Raw genomic sequence first — 16,336 nt, 5'->3', positions numbered from 1 at the left:
CTCACCAGCATTACTGCTCAGTCTCTCTTGTCTTACTGCTCAAGTATAGCAACGTCGCTGACTTTGTTGTAATATATAGGTATTTCCATCTTTGGCCCTCCCCGCCGCCCCCCGCCAAAAAAAAGAGTTTTCTGGAACTTAAAGGGTCTGATTTTTCTCTGCAGATATGGGAAATTTCATGGATACAGACCAGAGGAAAATGGTGTCTCAGGGACATGCAGCAGTCCTCAACTTACTGCCCATCACCAGCTGCCCGAGGCCACAAGTGACTTGGTTCAGAGAAGGGCACAAGATCATTCCCAGCAACAGAATGTAAGTTGCTCCAAACTTTAAAACACAACTCGTCACACTTGTTGGCGCCACTGACATATTATTTAATGAATTCCACTGTGTCAGTTAAGCTTTGAAAAGAACAATAACCTGGTCTGGTAGTCCTCCCCCAGTCCTTACTAAGCAGCTTTTTGGAAGACTTGGCTTGGAAATGTTTAAGCAGTTTAAAGAAATCATCTCGTAATGTTACTCTTTGATAAGCTGCATGCGCAGAATAAAGCATCCTTACTTAGTTGTTAAGGTCCGTTTTTTCCCCTCTCGAATGTACTTTTTGAGACGTCATTGTCACCCCTGAGCTGTGTTTAGCCCCAAGGACTAATTTAAGGGGTGCTGGTATTTACTTACAGAGCTGTGGGGTTTCCCCCTTTTCACGGAGCCGTGTTTGATGCTGCTCTCTCCGACGACAAAACAGTAATGACGGCTTATTTCTCTTTACCCTTTTCCCCTGCCGTGACAGTTCTAGTCTCTCCGTCTAATTAGTGGTTTGCCCATCTAATGCAGAAGAGTTGCTCTGTGATTAGTTAAGCATTATTTCAAGGTGTTCCTGCCTTGGTATTTATCTAATGCCAAACGGATTTTTTGCATTTAGAGCTTTAAGTGATTAAAAAGAACATTGGGTATATGTTTCATAACTGGGCATTTTGCAGTATAATTTAAAGATAATATACCAAATATAAACATTTCAGGAATGAACATTTCTGAAAAAACCATGAAATGCTTATAAGCTTGGGCTAAAAGTCAAATCCTTATGCCGTCAGATGGTTGCACTCATAGAAAAATTCATGAGAAGAAAATGCTTTTGTTTTGTTGTGTTTTTCCAAAAAGGATATATGTATATAAGATAATTTGCTAAATAGGTTTGAAATATAACTCTGAAAGTCACTGTAAGGTGTAAACTTGCTTTCTCCCCTACCTGCCCATCCATGGGGTCCCTTCTCTAAGCCAGGTATCATGACTCTTCTGCCTAGGCATCTGAACCTGCTTGGCCCCAGACTGTTCTTAACCTTATCTAACAAATGTTTCTATTCTTGTTATTGGAACAGGACAAATATTGAAGTGTATAAAGGCCATATTTAAAAATTTCAGTAAAAATACTAATTTCCATAGAAAATGGGATAACTGCTTTCCTTTTTAATTTTTTAAGAGTTGCTGGGGTGTCCACATTTATATTGATTCCAGTGACACCAAATGCCTCTCGAGGCTGGTGAAAAAGAACAGGGGTCAATTTTTCATTCTTTTAGAAGACTGTTAGGCTGAACAAAAGGCAGTTGAGGTGGACTCCTGTGAAATATTCTGGAAGGTTCTAGCATTGAGCACAGTGTGGCTGGGCCAATTGGGGATGAATGCTAGGGAAGAGTGGGTGCTAGGGAGGGTGGGTAAATTGAACTAAGCTTCCTCTCCAACATCAGAGCTTCTAATTAATGTCAATGGGAGCATAATCTGTGGGGGAAGGATTAGTTTAACTCAGCAGCAAGCAGCTGTATAGCAACTCACTTGTTGACTTGCGGTCTAGCCATATTCTCGAGGCTGCATTTATTCAAGAAGTATGAAAGGAGATAGAATGAAATAACAGCTCTTAATTGTATAAGCTTTTCTTTTTTTACTTGCAGATTCTTGCTAAAGACTGTTTAATTCCTGGTGAGCTACTAATGTAAAGATGCTAAGTAGGCTTTAACTTAGTGTCCTATCAAACAAATGGTCTGTGAAGCTATTGATGAATCTCCAATCTCAGTAGAATGATATGCCGGTAATCTTTTTTTTAAGATGAGATGAGATGAGGCTGGTTATGGATATTTCCACATTTGCAGGCCTTTTGTTTCATATTTTCCACCTCATCATCACCCCCATATTTATTAAGTACCTGCTGTGCAAGATGTCATAAATCAGTGCATGTGTGGTTTTCTTGATAAGTTTATACATCATTCAAAGATACATTGCTTTATACTTCTAAGAAACTTTGGCTTTGGATAGGAGTTGGGAGGGCATTTCTGCATGGCCCCTGCCCAGACGGTTGGCAGACAAAAGTCAGATGGCATTAGCTCTGTTCAGCACCACCAGAGGTGTCATTTAAAAACTGAAAGGTTTGGCTCAAAGTGTTTCACTCATACTGAAACAGGTCAAGCTTCTATACCTGCTGTAAGCTGGTTATCTGAGGTCAGTTCCCTAACACAGCTGGGGAGATGGTCCTTAGCCACGGGGAGGAGGAGCCTCATCTCGCCAGCCCCACCTCCTTAGTATTTGTTTTTAAAGATTTTATTATTTAAGAGAGAGAGAGCACGGGGAGAGGAGCAGAGGAAGAGGGACAAGCAGACTCCGCGCTGAGTCCCGAGCCCTACGGGACGCTTGATCTCAGTACCCTGAGATCATGACCTGAGCTGAAACTAAGAGTCAGACACGTCATGACTGAGCCACCCAGGCACCTCACCACCTCCTCCCCGCCCCCTGTGACCTTCAGAATGTGAGCTTTTGGCTCATAATTAAATGATTTTTTTTTTCATTTTCAAGGGAAACAATAATTCTAATCTTTCCTAACTTGAGAAGTTAGTTGAATAGCCTGTTCATAATTTTAACAGCAGCTGTTATTTATTAAGTACCTACTTTAAACACATCTTCCCTGATACTCATAGTTGCCTTCCGAAGAAGTGTAATTAGTTGTGCTTCTAGAGATCAGACTGAGGATTGGAGATGTTAACCAGCCCACCCAAGGACACACAGCTGACCAGTGCTGGAGCTGGGGGTCCACCCCAGGCCTGTCTGGCTCCGAGTCTCATGCTGTCTTTTGCATCACGCTAATCCTCCTTTTCACTTTATTTTGCCAACCTTCTTGGTGCTTTTGATTTATTTTCCATATACTTCTTATATTCCTATTTCTCCCTTTTTAGAACACCAGCCCTCGGTTTGAAATGCTACAGGTCGCCGAGAGCCACAGACATACACAGACGCGTGCTCCCACATGGCCCTGAGTGTGCCCGCCAGTGTGTCTTCTATCCACTGTATTGGGCCTGTGAGGCCCTAACTTCAGAAATCTTTGACAAAAGCGAAGGCAGACATGTTTTTCTGACTAAGGCATGGGCTTTATGAAATTCAGAGGCTTGGTGGGAGATGGGGTGGAAATGACGTGGGTATGGCACCTGGGGGGCGGCAAGAGGTAGAGGGCATTGCCATGTGCAGACCAGCACCTGTCACTGGCAGCCTCTTTGTTCTTGAGCCACATGCTTGTGAAGGAGGAGGCTTACGTTGTGTGGCGAAAGGAGCAGCAAAAATCCGTCACCGTCCCAGAAGAGTAGCTGAAGTGAATGTCCCCGTGGTGGACGTGAGCTGCCTCACATTCACATCAGAATGAGGCTAAATGAAAAGCCCACAAAGTTCTGACTGCAGTTTGGGCTCCCCCGCTTTCACTAAGTACTTAGGGCGTCCCACATACAAGGGCACTGTTCCAGGCACCGAATATGCAGCAGGAAACGAAAGCAAGTCCTTGTCCTCGGGAAGCCTGTCTCCAGAGGGCATGCCAGCTGGTGATAGGAGTGAGGAGAGAATGAAGCAGGGGACCGAGAGGGGAATGCAGGGGTCAGGTGGGTTCCTGTTTCAGATGTGGAATCAGAGAAGGCCTCTTGATAATGCCCTCTTTGAGCAGAGGCTTGAATGAATCAGGGGAGGAGGCCTGGGGGTAAATCTGTGAGAAGAGCGTCCGAGGTAGGAGAAACGCCCGTGTGTTGGAGGGGCAGCGAGGCTGGACCGGGGGAGACGGCTGGGGATGAGGTTCCTGAGCTGGCTGGGCCTGATTCCTAGGTGCCGGTTACTCAGCCAGAGTGAGGACTTTGGCATTTGCTCTGAGGATTGGAGCAGAGCAGCAACATGATCTCCGTTGTGATTCTTGTGTTAGGAGTTCTGTAAAGAATGGACGGACATAGGGCAGCAGAATCCCAAATGAGGAGGCCCGTTAGGGGTTTGCTGCAGTTCAGGTGACTCAGACTGAGCGGTTTGGTTTGGGGAGGGGTGGTGGCAAGTGTCAGATACTGATATATTCTGAACATGGAATGAATAGGATTTCCTGCTGGATTAGATGTGGGGTATGAGAGAAGGAGAGAAGCCATGGAAGACTCTAAGAATTTTGGCCTTTGCAACTGATGGGATGGACTTAAAATTTCCTGAACTGGAGAGATGATTTGAGGGCAAAGCAAGTTTTGTCTATATTTGGGGGGGGGGGTGGATTTTGTACACGTTTGAGGTGCGTAGTAGATGGTCAAGAGGATCCAGTCATGAGATAATTATTTACATCAGACTCATGGTCAGCAAAGAGGTCTAGGTTAAACTTGGGGGTTGTTGGTGTGTTTGTGATTTTTAAAGCTCTTTAATGCTCCGTATAAAATACCTAAGTCAGTAAGTGAAGCCCAAAGAGTTCCATCATATCAGTTGAGACGCTCTTGGTCACAGAGGATGACTCTGGCTGAGCTAAAAGACCATGCACTGGAGTACTTAGAGAACTACAGAACCAAGCAAGGAGAAGGACCGGGAGAGGGTGGGCACGGGGTGGGGGTGGGCTACCGGGACTGTGCTCGAGGCCGAGGAGCAGGGAGGGAGTCAGCACTTTAATGGCTTCTCAGGGATGTGAGGTCCTAACTCCTGGAACTTGTGACTGTGTCACGTAATGGGCAGAGGGGGAGGAAGGCTGCAGAAGCAGCAGGGGACTCGTAAGCTGGGAAGGTGGGACAAAGGAGGAAAGGTGAAGTCTTATTCTGGCACAGTTGTGTTCAGTATCAGTGCCCCTCATTGGCCTGTGCCCGCCGCCGGCAATGCTCACTCTTCTTGCCTCCAGACATGAGCAGATGAGGGTCCCGACCCTCATGGCATGTGTAGGTCTTTTCCTCCAGTAGTTTCAGCGTCCTCCGGGTATTGGCCATCAAAAACATCCTTGTTCTGGGCGCCTGGGTGGCTCAGTTGGTTAAGCAGCTGCCTTCGGCTCAGGTCATGATCCTGGAGTCCCGGGATCGAGTCCCACATCGGGCTCCCTGCTCAGCGGGGAGTCTGCTTCTCCCTCTCCCGCTCCCCCCTCTTGTGCTCTCTCACTCTCTCTCTCTCAAATAAATAAATAAAATCTTTAAAAAAAAAAAAAATCCTTGTTCTGAGAACTCCGTCTTGCGTAGCAGATACGCACTCCTGGAATGGCTGAGTGCTTGAAGAAATGTGAAGAAAAGCTATGTAATGTTTGTAAACTTCCTCACCAAAGGCGGGGGGGGGGCATAACAAACCTTGAGAAAAAATGCTATTGATGAAGGAGAAATATATCTTAGGAAAGGCAAACAATACTTTGAAAGAAATGAGAATAAGTTATACTCAGAATTTTTGAATAGGTGATTATAGGTTTTATTGATCTAAGAAGGTGAAAAAAAAATGCGTGTTTATTTTTCTGATTCACTGAATCCAAACAGTTTGCTGGCTTTGCATATCAAAGATGAGGATAGCCTTGTCTTATATTGTCTAATTTGATAATAAAATTGTTCTATGTTATTTTGGTTTTGATATATGCTCTTTGTTTCCTTTTATTTCCCAGAATGTGAAATGTGAATGTTGATGTCATGCAATCTTTCTCTCACCTCCAGGAGGTAATTTATGTCGGCACTTATCAGATTAGGACGCAAAAACTTGTTTTGTGCGGTGCCGTTCTCTTGCTTAATTGCAGGTTCTTGTGCTCAGACTGCATGCGGCAGCCTACCTGACGGGAATATGGAAGCACAGTGTACTTGCATGTGTTTGCCAGGGAATGCAAAGTTTATAGATTAAATATTTCAACCTCCAGTCAGCTTTTTGCAGGATGACTTGCCAGGAAAGGTGTGAATTGTGAAGCATGGGCAGTAAACAACATCCCAGGTGACATGGAATCAGCCTGACTTGTAATTGTCCATGCTTAAATACTTGAATGTCCATTAACTTACTACCATTTCATTTCAATCGCTTCAAGAAAGATTTGTTTAAATTAGCACTTGTAGTGGAAGTCACAACTTAATGCTTGAATGAAGTGGATCTGGTTGTAATAATATTTTTATAATTAACTGGGCTTTCAAAATAATATGCTTTTAAATTTTTTATATTTTATAGGCATTTTGTGAATGTTTATAGAGTATGTCTATACATGTGAATGAGCCATATTTGGTGTAAGTGAAAAAGACTAGGAGATGTGGGCTCCGGACCTGCTTCCATCATTAATTCTGACTTTGGGCAAATTACTTACTCTGCTTTGCTTCCATTTTCCCATGTCAAGATGGGGAAGGTTAGCTAAATGGCCACTGAAGTCCTTTCTGGTGTTCACATTCAGCGATGCTTGCGGAAGGGCAGGCCAGTTCTGCCTCTCCCTCTCTGTCTTCCTTCATGCATTCAGTAGATACTTACTGAGCACTCATTTTGTGCCAGGCACTGTTCTAGCTGCCAGGGGTGGAAAGGGGAATGAGGCATTGAAGGTCCTGCCATCAGTGAGCTATGGCCTCATGTGGAAACAGGCTAATAAACAGGGTACTCTCAGGGGACAAGCACCATGAGGGAATGCGCAGGGACGGGAGAGCTGAGCGGGAGAGGGAGGGAGCTGGCCGCCGCTCCGCACTGAGGGGCCCAGGACAGCCTCTCCCGGCAGGCGATCTTGTAGCAACCATGTCACTGAGTTAGAATTTACATACAACATGAACAGATTTTCAGCACACAAATTGATGAATTCTAGCAAATATGTGACAAATGTCAGCCCCTTCCCAGTCAGGTTCCCTGGTGCAGTTAGTACTCCTATGCCCCCTGCCTCCAGCCCTGCCCATTAATCTAATATTACTGTAGGAGAGTTTGTCTATTCCAGAATTTCTTACAAATGGGATCATAGAATATGAAATCTTTTGTGTCTGGCTTATTTCATTCAAGATAAATTCTGTGATATTCTCAAGGTGATGTTTAGTAACAGTAATTATTAATATTTCTGAGTGCCGGCATTGTTTTAAGTGTTTTCCACGTAATGATTCATGAGCTCCTCCCAGACGCCCAGTGAGTCATCCCGTTATTATCCCCGCTTTACCGATGGCAGCTAAGGTGGGGAGAGGGCAGCAGCTGGTCAGGGTCCTAGCCCATGCTTCCCCTGCCGTGCTGACTGCTTTCTCAGCTTCTGTCTGCACGGGGCTGGAGGACAAGTGTTCTTGGCAGAGGGGCAAATACTTGCAAACCCAGGAAAGAGCTGCTTGTATTTGCTCAGCTGGAGGGGCTGTTGTGCGGTTAGGGTGTGGAAAAGAGGCAGAGAGAGTGCAGAGGGACGAGGCTGGGAGGGACACGGGACCTGGAGGCATCTGAGTCTGCAAAGGAATCTGGTTTTATTCCATATACAGTAGGAAGTCTTTGCGGGAGTTTGTGTTGATTTGGAAAATGTTTTGAGATTCTGGTAAAATACATGTCGCATAAAATTAACATCTTAACCACGGTTCAGTGTACAGTTCCGTGGCGCTAAGTGCATTCCCGTTGCTGTGCAGCCGTCCCCACCATCCATGTGCAGAATGCTTTCTTGTTCCCACACTGAGGCTCTGTCCCCGCTAAGTAATAACTCCCCACTGGGCCCTCCCTGCCCCGGCACCCTCCCCTCTGCTTTCTATCCCTGATTTTGACTCTTCCAGGGTCCTTCATGCAAGTGGAACTGTACAGTATTTGTCCTTTTTCCTCATTTTAAATTAAACTTTGTATTTCGAGTTGATCGTGTATTCGAATAGAGTTGTAAGAAATAATACAAGGAGAGCCCATATGCCCTTTAACCAGTTTCCCCAAATGGTGAGATCTTGCCACACTGTCGCACCATATCACAGCCAGGATATTGACATTGACACGGCAAAACACAACACATTCCATCCCCAGAGGGTCCCCTGGGTCCCGTTTATAGCCACGCCCCTTTCCTCCAGCTCTCATACCCACCCTAAACCCTGGACATCACTGATCTGGTCTCCATTTCTGTAATTGCATCACTTAGAGAACGTTATGTAAATGGAATCATGCAGTTTGTTTTAGGGTTGCTTTCTTCACTCTTCATAATTCTCTGATTCATTCAGGTCATCGCCTGCATTGGTGGTTGGTTCCTTCTCATTGTGTAGTGTTCTGTGTATAGACATACCACAGCCTGTGTAGCTGGTGGTGAAGGACATTTGGGTTGTATCCAGTTTTCCACCATTGTGAATAAAGTTGCTATAAACATTTGTGTATAGGATTTTGTATAAACAGAAGTCTTTGTTTTTCTGGGATGAATGCCCAGGAATGCAGGTGCTGGGCAACATGGTAGTTGCATGTTTAGTTTTTGCAAGGAAACGCCCAGCTGTTTTCCAGAGTGTCTGTACTATGTTATGCTCCCCCCAGCAGTGCCTGAGCACTCCCATTTCTCAGCCCCTTCTCTCGCACTTCCTGCTCGCACTGTCTTTTGATGTAGCGATCCTGATAGGTGTGTAATTATAACTCATGGTGTTTTTAATTTGCATTTCCCTAATGACTAATGATGTTGAATGTCGTTTCATGTGTTGATTTTAAAAGGAACCAAATAGGAAAAAACTAAACTTCTTGAAGTGAAAAATACTTATCTAAAAAGTCAATTGAATCAGTGAAAGAGCAGACAGTATGCAGCTAAAGTGGAAAATACTGTCCTGGTGGATGTGAGGAAGAAAACTCAGAATAAAGCACAGAGATAAAAAAGATGGAAAATTTGGAAGACAGGCTAAGAGATAAAGAGGATAGAATAATCACTCGAGCTCTAAGAAGAGGAAGGAAAGCATGGAGGGAATGGGTGGAGATAATGTTCAGAGATAATTGTCACAGTATTTCCTAAAATGATGGATCCTTAGAGTCAAAAGGCAGATTAAGCTCCAAGTAGGATAAATGAAAATATATCCAAATCTAGACATATTATAGTCTCACCATCGAACTTCAAAGACAAAGAAGAAATCTTATCAGCAACCATACGTGTAATTCAGGTTGCCTCAAAGGCACGGTCATGAGCTCTCTGTAGACAGCAATAGTAGAGAAGATAATGGCCCTAATAGCTTCAGAATTCCAAGGGATGTAAGTGTAATCATGGAAGTCTGTAGCCTGCTAAACTAGTGTCCAAACTGAGGGAGACACGAGGGTATTTTCAGACAAGACTGGGGACTATTTTTCTGGGAGCTCCCCTGAGAGACCCACCGACAGTGGGCTCGAGGACAAAGGACACGGAGTCTAGAAAGGAAGTAGAAAGTCAGGAATGTTGGTCTTTGTTTGGGAATCTGAGAATGGGTGTATGTGGGGGAGCGGGAGCGGACCAGCAGAGAGGTTTGCCACACCACCCCAGCTGGACTGTCTGTCCAGCGACACGTAGCTTCAGGCAGCCTCTCTGAAGTCATCCTGCAACGCTGGGGCCAGCGGGGTCCCGCCCTCCTTTGTGCTCTCCTCTCTCCCTTCTCCCTGCTTGCCAGCGGCCTTGCCCACCTGGAGCAGGCCCACAGAGACGCTGCTGCCAAGACTGTTCCCCAGGAGAACTGGGCTGTGATGTGAGGGATTTGAGATGAGGCTTCAGAATGGAACTTTCGTGGGGGTTGGCAAGGCCGAGGGGGTGACCCTGCCTGTGGGGCTGAGATGGCACAGGAGAAAGTATCCGCAGAGGTGAGAGGGTTGGGCACCAAGGGCACAGCAGGGGGTGCTCAGCCACCTGGGATGACAGCAGGAGGAGGGGTCCTCATGACGGAGTTTTGAGTAGTGTTGTTGTTGGGGTCCGGATCCAAAGGCCAAGAAAGAATTCTTGAGATGTCTTTGGTGCAAAAAAGTGATTTTATTAAAGCACGGGGACAGGACCGGTGGGCAGAAAGAGCTGCTGCCCTGGGGTTGTGAGGAGTGGCCGATTATATACTTGGGAGTTGGGGGAGGTAAGGGAAAAAGGGAGGTGTCCAAAGGGACTTTGATATGCTAAAGAAGACTCTTCTTTTTATTTTTTTTACTTTATTTTTTAAAATTTTTTTAAAAAGATTTTATTTATTTATTTGACAGAGGCACAGCAAGAGAGGGAACACAAGCAGGGGGAGTGGGAGAGGGAGAAGCAGGCCTCCCGCTGAGCAGGGAGCCCGATGCAGGACTCGATCCCAGGACCCTGGGATCATGACCTGAGCCGAAGGCGGTCACTTAACCGACTGAGCCACCCAGGCGTCCCTCTTTCTTTTTTTTAAGATTTTATTCATTTATTTGACAGAGAGAGTGAGCAGCACTGACCTGCAGCAGGGAGGGGCAGGGGCAGAGGCAGAGGGAGAAGCAGCGCCCCTCAAGAAGACTTTTGGGCTACTGGAGGCCTTGCTATTGTCAAGCTAAGGTGGTTTTTCGCTCTAGCAAAGTATTGACATTAAGACAGTTGGGAGTTTGCTCAGGAGTGTTATGCTCTGCCTGCCTCAATTTGTCAATGAGCTGCAGGTTATAAGGACATTTAATTTTGTCTTCATTTCTTTCTGCCTATGTTTCCCACATCACTAGGGAGATGCAGAGCCGGGAGATTTCCTTCTGCAGCAGATGGTGGGAGTAAGTTGAAGCGCAGCAGGGGTACCGGAGAGTAAAGGGAGCTCTGACTCCCTCACAGGGCCTCTGGGAAGCCGCTCTGGGTGGTTCCTCCAACATACGGCACTTTGGAATCCCTCTGCTATAGACAGAAAATGTGTGTCTCCCTCAGCTCCCCCAGTTCACTTGTTGGAATTCTAATCCCTAGTGTAATGGCGTTAGGAGGTGGGGTCTTTAGAAGGTGCTTAGGTCATGAGGGTGGAGCCCTCATGGCAGGGACCTTCGAGAACTCCCTCCCCACTTCCGTCATGCAAGGACTCCGCCAGAAGCTGTCCACAAACAAGGAAGAGGCTCACACCAGACACCCAATCTGTCAGTGCCTTGAGCTTGGATTTCCAGCCTCTAGAATTGTGAGAGAAATGTTCCTGTGTATGAGCTGCCCCATTTATGGTATTTATAGCAGCCCAATGGATGAAGACACCCACCTAGGAGGTGTCTATCCTGGGACAGATCACATAACCTCCCAGTGCCTCTCCTGTACTTGGGAGCAGGGAGATTGGTCTCTTTCTCCTGAGTTGTCCTGAGACTTAACAAGAAATAATAAGAAGTAATTTACTAACTAATGTTTGGGGAAGTGAAAGCTGATACATGCTATATGTCCCCCCCGCCCCGACGATGTCCTCATGCTTCCTTAAAGATGTCCTGTGTAGATGTGGCTCTGGGTGTGGCAGTGTGTAGATGTCTGGGGATGTAGTACTAGCTGGGAGGGAGGGACCCAGGGCTAGAGAATGTGCTGGGGTACCACTCTGCCCCAGTCTGTCTTTGCTCCCGTACATGTCCTACAGGCTTTTCCAAGTGCTGGTTTCTGATACCTAGGAAGTTCCTGTTGTTGTCCTGACCGCATCCAGGAGGAGCCCCATTGTCTGAGCTGATACGAGTGCAGGCAGATGAGTGTCCGCAGACATAGGGAAGAGAGAGAGAGGCGGGAAACACGACACTGCCTCAGTGAACGGCCTACAGAACGCTAGTTTCTACCTTCCAGTGCTTCAAGCCAGACCTCACTGTGCGCAGTGGGAGGAGAGCCCGGATTGCCTGAGACGTTCATGTGTCCTTTAGATTGTTGGGCGGTCTGACACCGTTGGACGAAAGGTCACGCCTTAAACAGCACTCCACCAGGTTCTGGGCTGTGGCTGGTGGCAGCCGACGCTGACGACGGGGCCCGCACGGTCAGTGATGCGGGTGGGCTCGATGAAGGTTGTTAAAGTGCCTTCTGCGTCGTCAGGTTTGCTGGGCGTGCGTGGGCAGCTTACACCGTCCTGCTGCTTTGGGGTAAGGCTACATCACAGCCAGAGGACTGTTCCTGAGCAGAGCGAATGGCCGGAGGGCAGGGGTGGGGAACTCAGAATTACTTGGTTCCACTGAGTTGGCAGTGTAGTATTTAATGACAAGACTTTTGTATTCTATGTACCAGTTTTTCATGTGAAAATAAAATACCACTTCATTTTACATGAGCAGATCTAGTGACAATAATGCATTTCTTTACAAATATTAGCCTATTACACATCTCAAGTCAGTTGCACATAATTGTATTTCACCAACTCTACATAATACTTTAATTAAAACTAGGATAATTAAAATACAGTTTTAATGAACAATAAATTCTGAAGTTGCCAAGCCTGGAATGTGTTATGTGAATCACACCTTGCTTTCTTTTTAGCTCCTAAATCAGTATCCATATTACATTTTGCAATGGCAAAGATCTGAGCAAGAGTCATTCTTTAAATGCCTCAAATAATATATTTCTTTGTGGCTGTCCTATATCTGTCTCCCTTGCAAACAGTTGGTGGTTTGCTACTAGATATAAACCATAGAAGCAAAGAAAAGTTTTTCTTTGTGTTTTTCCCCCAGTTTTATTGGGATATAATTAATATATAGCATTGTATTAGTTTTAGATGAACAGTGTAGCGATTTAATATATATATGTATTGCAAAATGATCACCACAGTAGATCTAATTAACATCCATCACCACAGAGAGTTACAACTTTTTTCTTCTGTTGAGAACTTCTAAGATTTACTTTCTTAACAACTTTCAAATATACGATATAGTATTTTTTTTTAAGATTTTATTTATTTGAGAGAGAGAGTACAGAGAGTGAGAGGGAGAAGCAAACTCCCTGCTGAGCAGAGAGCCCGATGTGGGGCTTGATTCCGGGACCCCAGGATCATGACCTGAGCCGAAGGCAGACGCCTAACCGACTGAGCCACCCAGGTGCCCCCCCCCCCTTTTTTTGAGAGAGAGAGCGAGCGAGCGAGTGAGTACGAGTGGGGATGAGGGGGAAGGGAAGGGAAAATCTCAAGCAGACTCCATGCTTAGCATGGAGCCTGATGTGGGGCTCAGACTCACAACCCTGAGATCATGACCTGAGCCAAAATCAAGAGTCGAGTGCTCAACCAACCAAACTGCCCTGGTGCCCCAAAGTATTCTTAATTATAGTCACCTTGTACAGTATATACCCAGAACTTATTTATTTTATGACTGGAAGTTTATACCTTTTGGCCCCCTTCACCCCTTTTCCCTGCCCCCATCTTTTTTTTTTTTTTAAAGATTTTATTTATTTATTTAATTGACAGAGAGAGCAAGAGAGGGAACACGAGCAGGGAGAGTGGGAGAGGGAGAAGCAGGCTTCCCGCGGAGCAGGGAGCCCGATGCGGGGCTCGATCCCAGGACCCTGGGACCATGACCTGAGTCGAAGGCAGACGCTTAACGACTGAGCCACCCAGGCGCCCCTCCCCTGCCCCCATCTTTGACAGCAACCGATCTGTTTTCTTTTTATGAATTCAGTTTTCTTAGATCCCGTGTATAAGTGAGATCATACTGTATTTGTCTTTTCCTGTCTCACTTATTTCGAGTAGCATAATGTACTCTAGGTTCATCCGTGTTGTCACAAGTGACAGGATTTCTTTCTTCATTAAGGTTGAATGATACTCTGTCATATATGCGTATGTATTGTGTGTGCAAGTATTCGTCTGGCGAGGGACCCATAGGCTGTTCCATGTCTCGGCTGTTGTGAATGCTGCTGTTGTGAGCGTGGGGTTGCAGACCTCTCTTTGAGACCATGATTTCATTTCCTTCAGATGTACACCTTGCAGTGGAATTGCTGGATCGTACACTAGTTATCCTGTTCATTTTTTTTTTTTAAAGATTTTATTTATTTATTTGAGAGAGAGAGAATGAGAGAGAGCACATGAGAGGGGGGAGGGTCAGAGGGAGAAGCAGACTCCCTGCCGAGCAGGGAGCCCGATGCGGGACTCGATCCCGGGACTCCAGGATCATGACCTGAGCCGAAGGCAGTCGCTCAACCAACTGAGCCACCCAGGCGCCCTTGGTTGTTTCTTTATGTGCGTAAGGACACCTCGTAAACAAAATGGAGAAATGCCGAATCCTTAGGACGTCTTTAATGGTCGTTTGCTGTTCATTCCCATTATGCACACGGCCCTTCCCGGGGCATGTGTTACTGGACAGTTGAGTTGTCCCTATTTGAGAAACAAGGCTGGGCTGAGCATGTTTGTACCAGAATCTTCACAGCTTGATTTCTTTAGACTACACGCCCCAAAATGGAGTTACGGGGGCATCAGGGGTGAGCGCTTTTTTTTTTTTTTTTAAGATTTTATTTATTTGACAGAGAGAGACACAGCGAGAGAGGGAACATGAGCAGGGGGAGTGGGAGAGGGAGAAGCAGGCTTCCCGCTGAGCAGGGAGCCCGATGCAGGGCTCGATCCCAGGACCCTGGGATCATGACCTGAGCCAAAGGCAGACGCCCAATGACTGAGCCACCCAGGCACCCCCTGTTCATTTTTGGAAAACCTCCAACGTGCCTTCCACAGAGGCTGTACCAGTTGACATCCCCACCAGCAGTGCAGGAGGACTCCCTTTCTTCACCTCCCCTCCAACACCTGTTAACTGCTTGTCTTTTTGATTTGCATTTCCCTGATGATGAGTGATGCTGAGCGCCTTTTCATGTAACTGTTGGCCGTTTGAATATCTTCTTTGAAAAATGTGTATTCAGCTCCTTTGTCTGTTTTTAATTGGGTTGTTTCTTTGTTTTTGAAGGCTCGGCAACTTAGCAAAGTGCTTGGCCATCCCAAATAGTGAACGTTTATTAGATGAATGGATAAGTATTTCCTGAATGAATAAATAGTAGTACTCAACTCATTCTGGGGAGATGCTGTGGGACAGTGTGCATTAAATTAAGACTCAGAAAACTAGGGTCCCAGTCTCAGCTCCATCACTTAGGAGCTGTGTGACCTTGGACAAGTCCTTTAACTATTCCCAACAAGGGTAATAGAGTGGGTCATCTCAAATGGGGAGAGTAGTAGCTACCCTATCAAGCTCTTGGAATTACTATAGGGATCATGTATTTGTTGGGTAAAATTATAGATGTGAAAACACTTTCTAACCTGTAATGTAGTGCTATTGTTTTTTATCATTTCCACCTCTGCTCCGTATACTCCCCATACACATAAACATGAGTTAGTATTGAAAATCCACTATCAACTCATCTGGAACTGTGGATTTATAGGTAGTTTTCGTAATGAATCTTCAGTCCTCTGTCAAGGGGCACCTGGTAGTACAGAATACAAGTTCTGCCCCCTCAGCTTCCCCCAGTTATAATGTCCTTGAGAAATTCAAGGAGGTCTTAATATTGGCTGGGTAATTAGGGAAGCATTGCTGCCGGTGCATCTAATGTATAGTTCATTACCCAGTCAGACGGTGTAAATGACTTTTATTAGCTTCTCTTTTGGATTATCAGTGCCACTGTACTGTCTCCCAAATAGAGGCCGCTTACTCACTTGTCTGCTCATTTAACAAGTACCCAGCTGCGCTGGCATCATCCATGAAAGTTACTCCTGAAACACCAGATTCCCTAGGAAGGAAATAAGCTTTGGACTCTGGCCAAGGGAATACCTCTACAGTTAATAAGTCAAGAAGACTTTGTAACACTGTTTCATTTCTAATCCAGACATAGGGCATGGTCCCTAAGGGCAGCTTCTGGTGATGCTCCAGGATGCGTATCATCTTGTATATCCAGGGAGAGCCAGTGGTCAGAGTGCAATTCAGTTTATACGGGCACTTCGGGGGCTCTGTGTCATGGCAAGCCAGACCTCATCTGGTTTTGCCCCAGAGTCCTTAGGCAGAAATCTTGGCTACCAAAGTGAAGTTCTCTCACACAATAGAGGAAGGAAAGGAGCACTAGGAAGGAAGGGATGTGGTTAGAGTGCCGGGAAAGTCACATGCTTTGTGTCTTCCTCATGGTGTGTATGCACTTCAGGGCTAGGACTGCGAGGAGGCTGTGTGTGACATGCAGAGATTGAGGCACTGGGGGCACAGGGAGGGTCAGGAAAGACAAACAGATGAGTGGTGGGCCAGCTCAGCTTGGCAGAAGGTGCTGTTATGGTTGGCAGCCTGTGTCCACAGGTGGGAAGAGAAGCATTTC

At 45.9% G+C, this 16,336-nt stretch overlaps 1 protein-coding gene across 13 annotated transcripts in view; it reads left to right on the top strand.

The window, feature by feature from the left end:
- Positions 1-16,336, top strand: part of SDK1 (sidekick cell adhesion molecule 1) — an 854,344-nt gene that overhangs the window by 351,226 nt on the left and 486,782 nt on the right. For all 13 annotated transcript variants that reach the window (XM_064593372.1, XM_064593371.1, XM_064593374.1 and 10 more), the window contains one exon: positions 165-312. In XM_064593372.1, the coding sequence (XP_064449442.1) occupies positions 165-312 (148 nt within the window). The remainder of the gene's footprint in view (positions 1-164; positions 313-16,336) is intronic.

Source organism: Mirounga angustirostris, unplaced genomic scaffold, assembly GCF_029215605.1.
Source record: "Mirounga angustirostris isolate CCGP_5_RB_7025 unplaced genomic scaffold, mMirAng1.0.hap1 SCAF_5, whole genome shotgun sequence".
Lineage (NCBI taxonomy): Eukaryota > Metazoa > Chordata > Mammalia > Carnivora > Phocidae > Mirounga > Mirounga angustirostris.
This window is presented reverse-complemented; position numbering and strand designations above follow the sequence as displayed.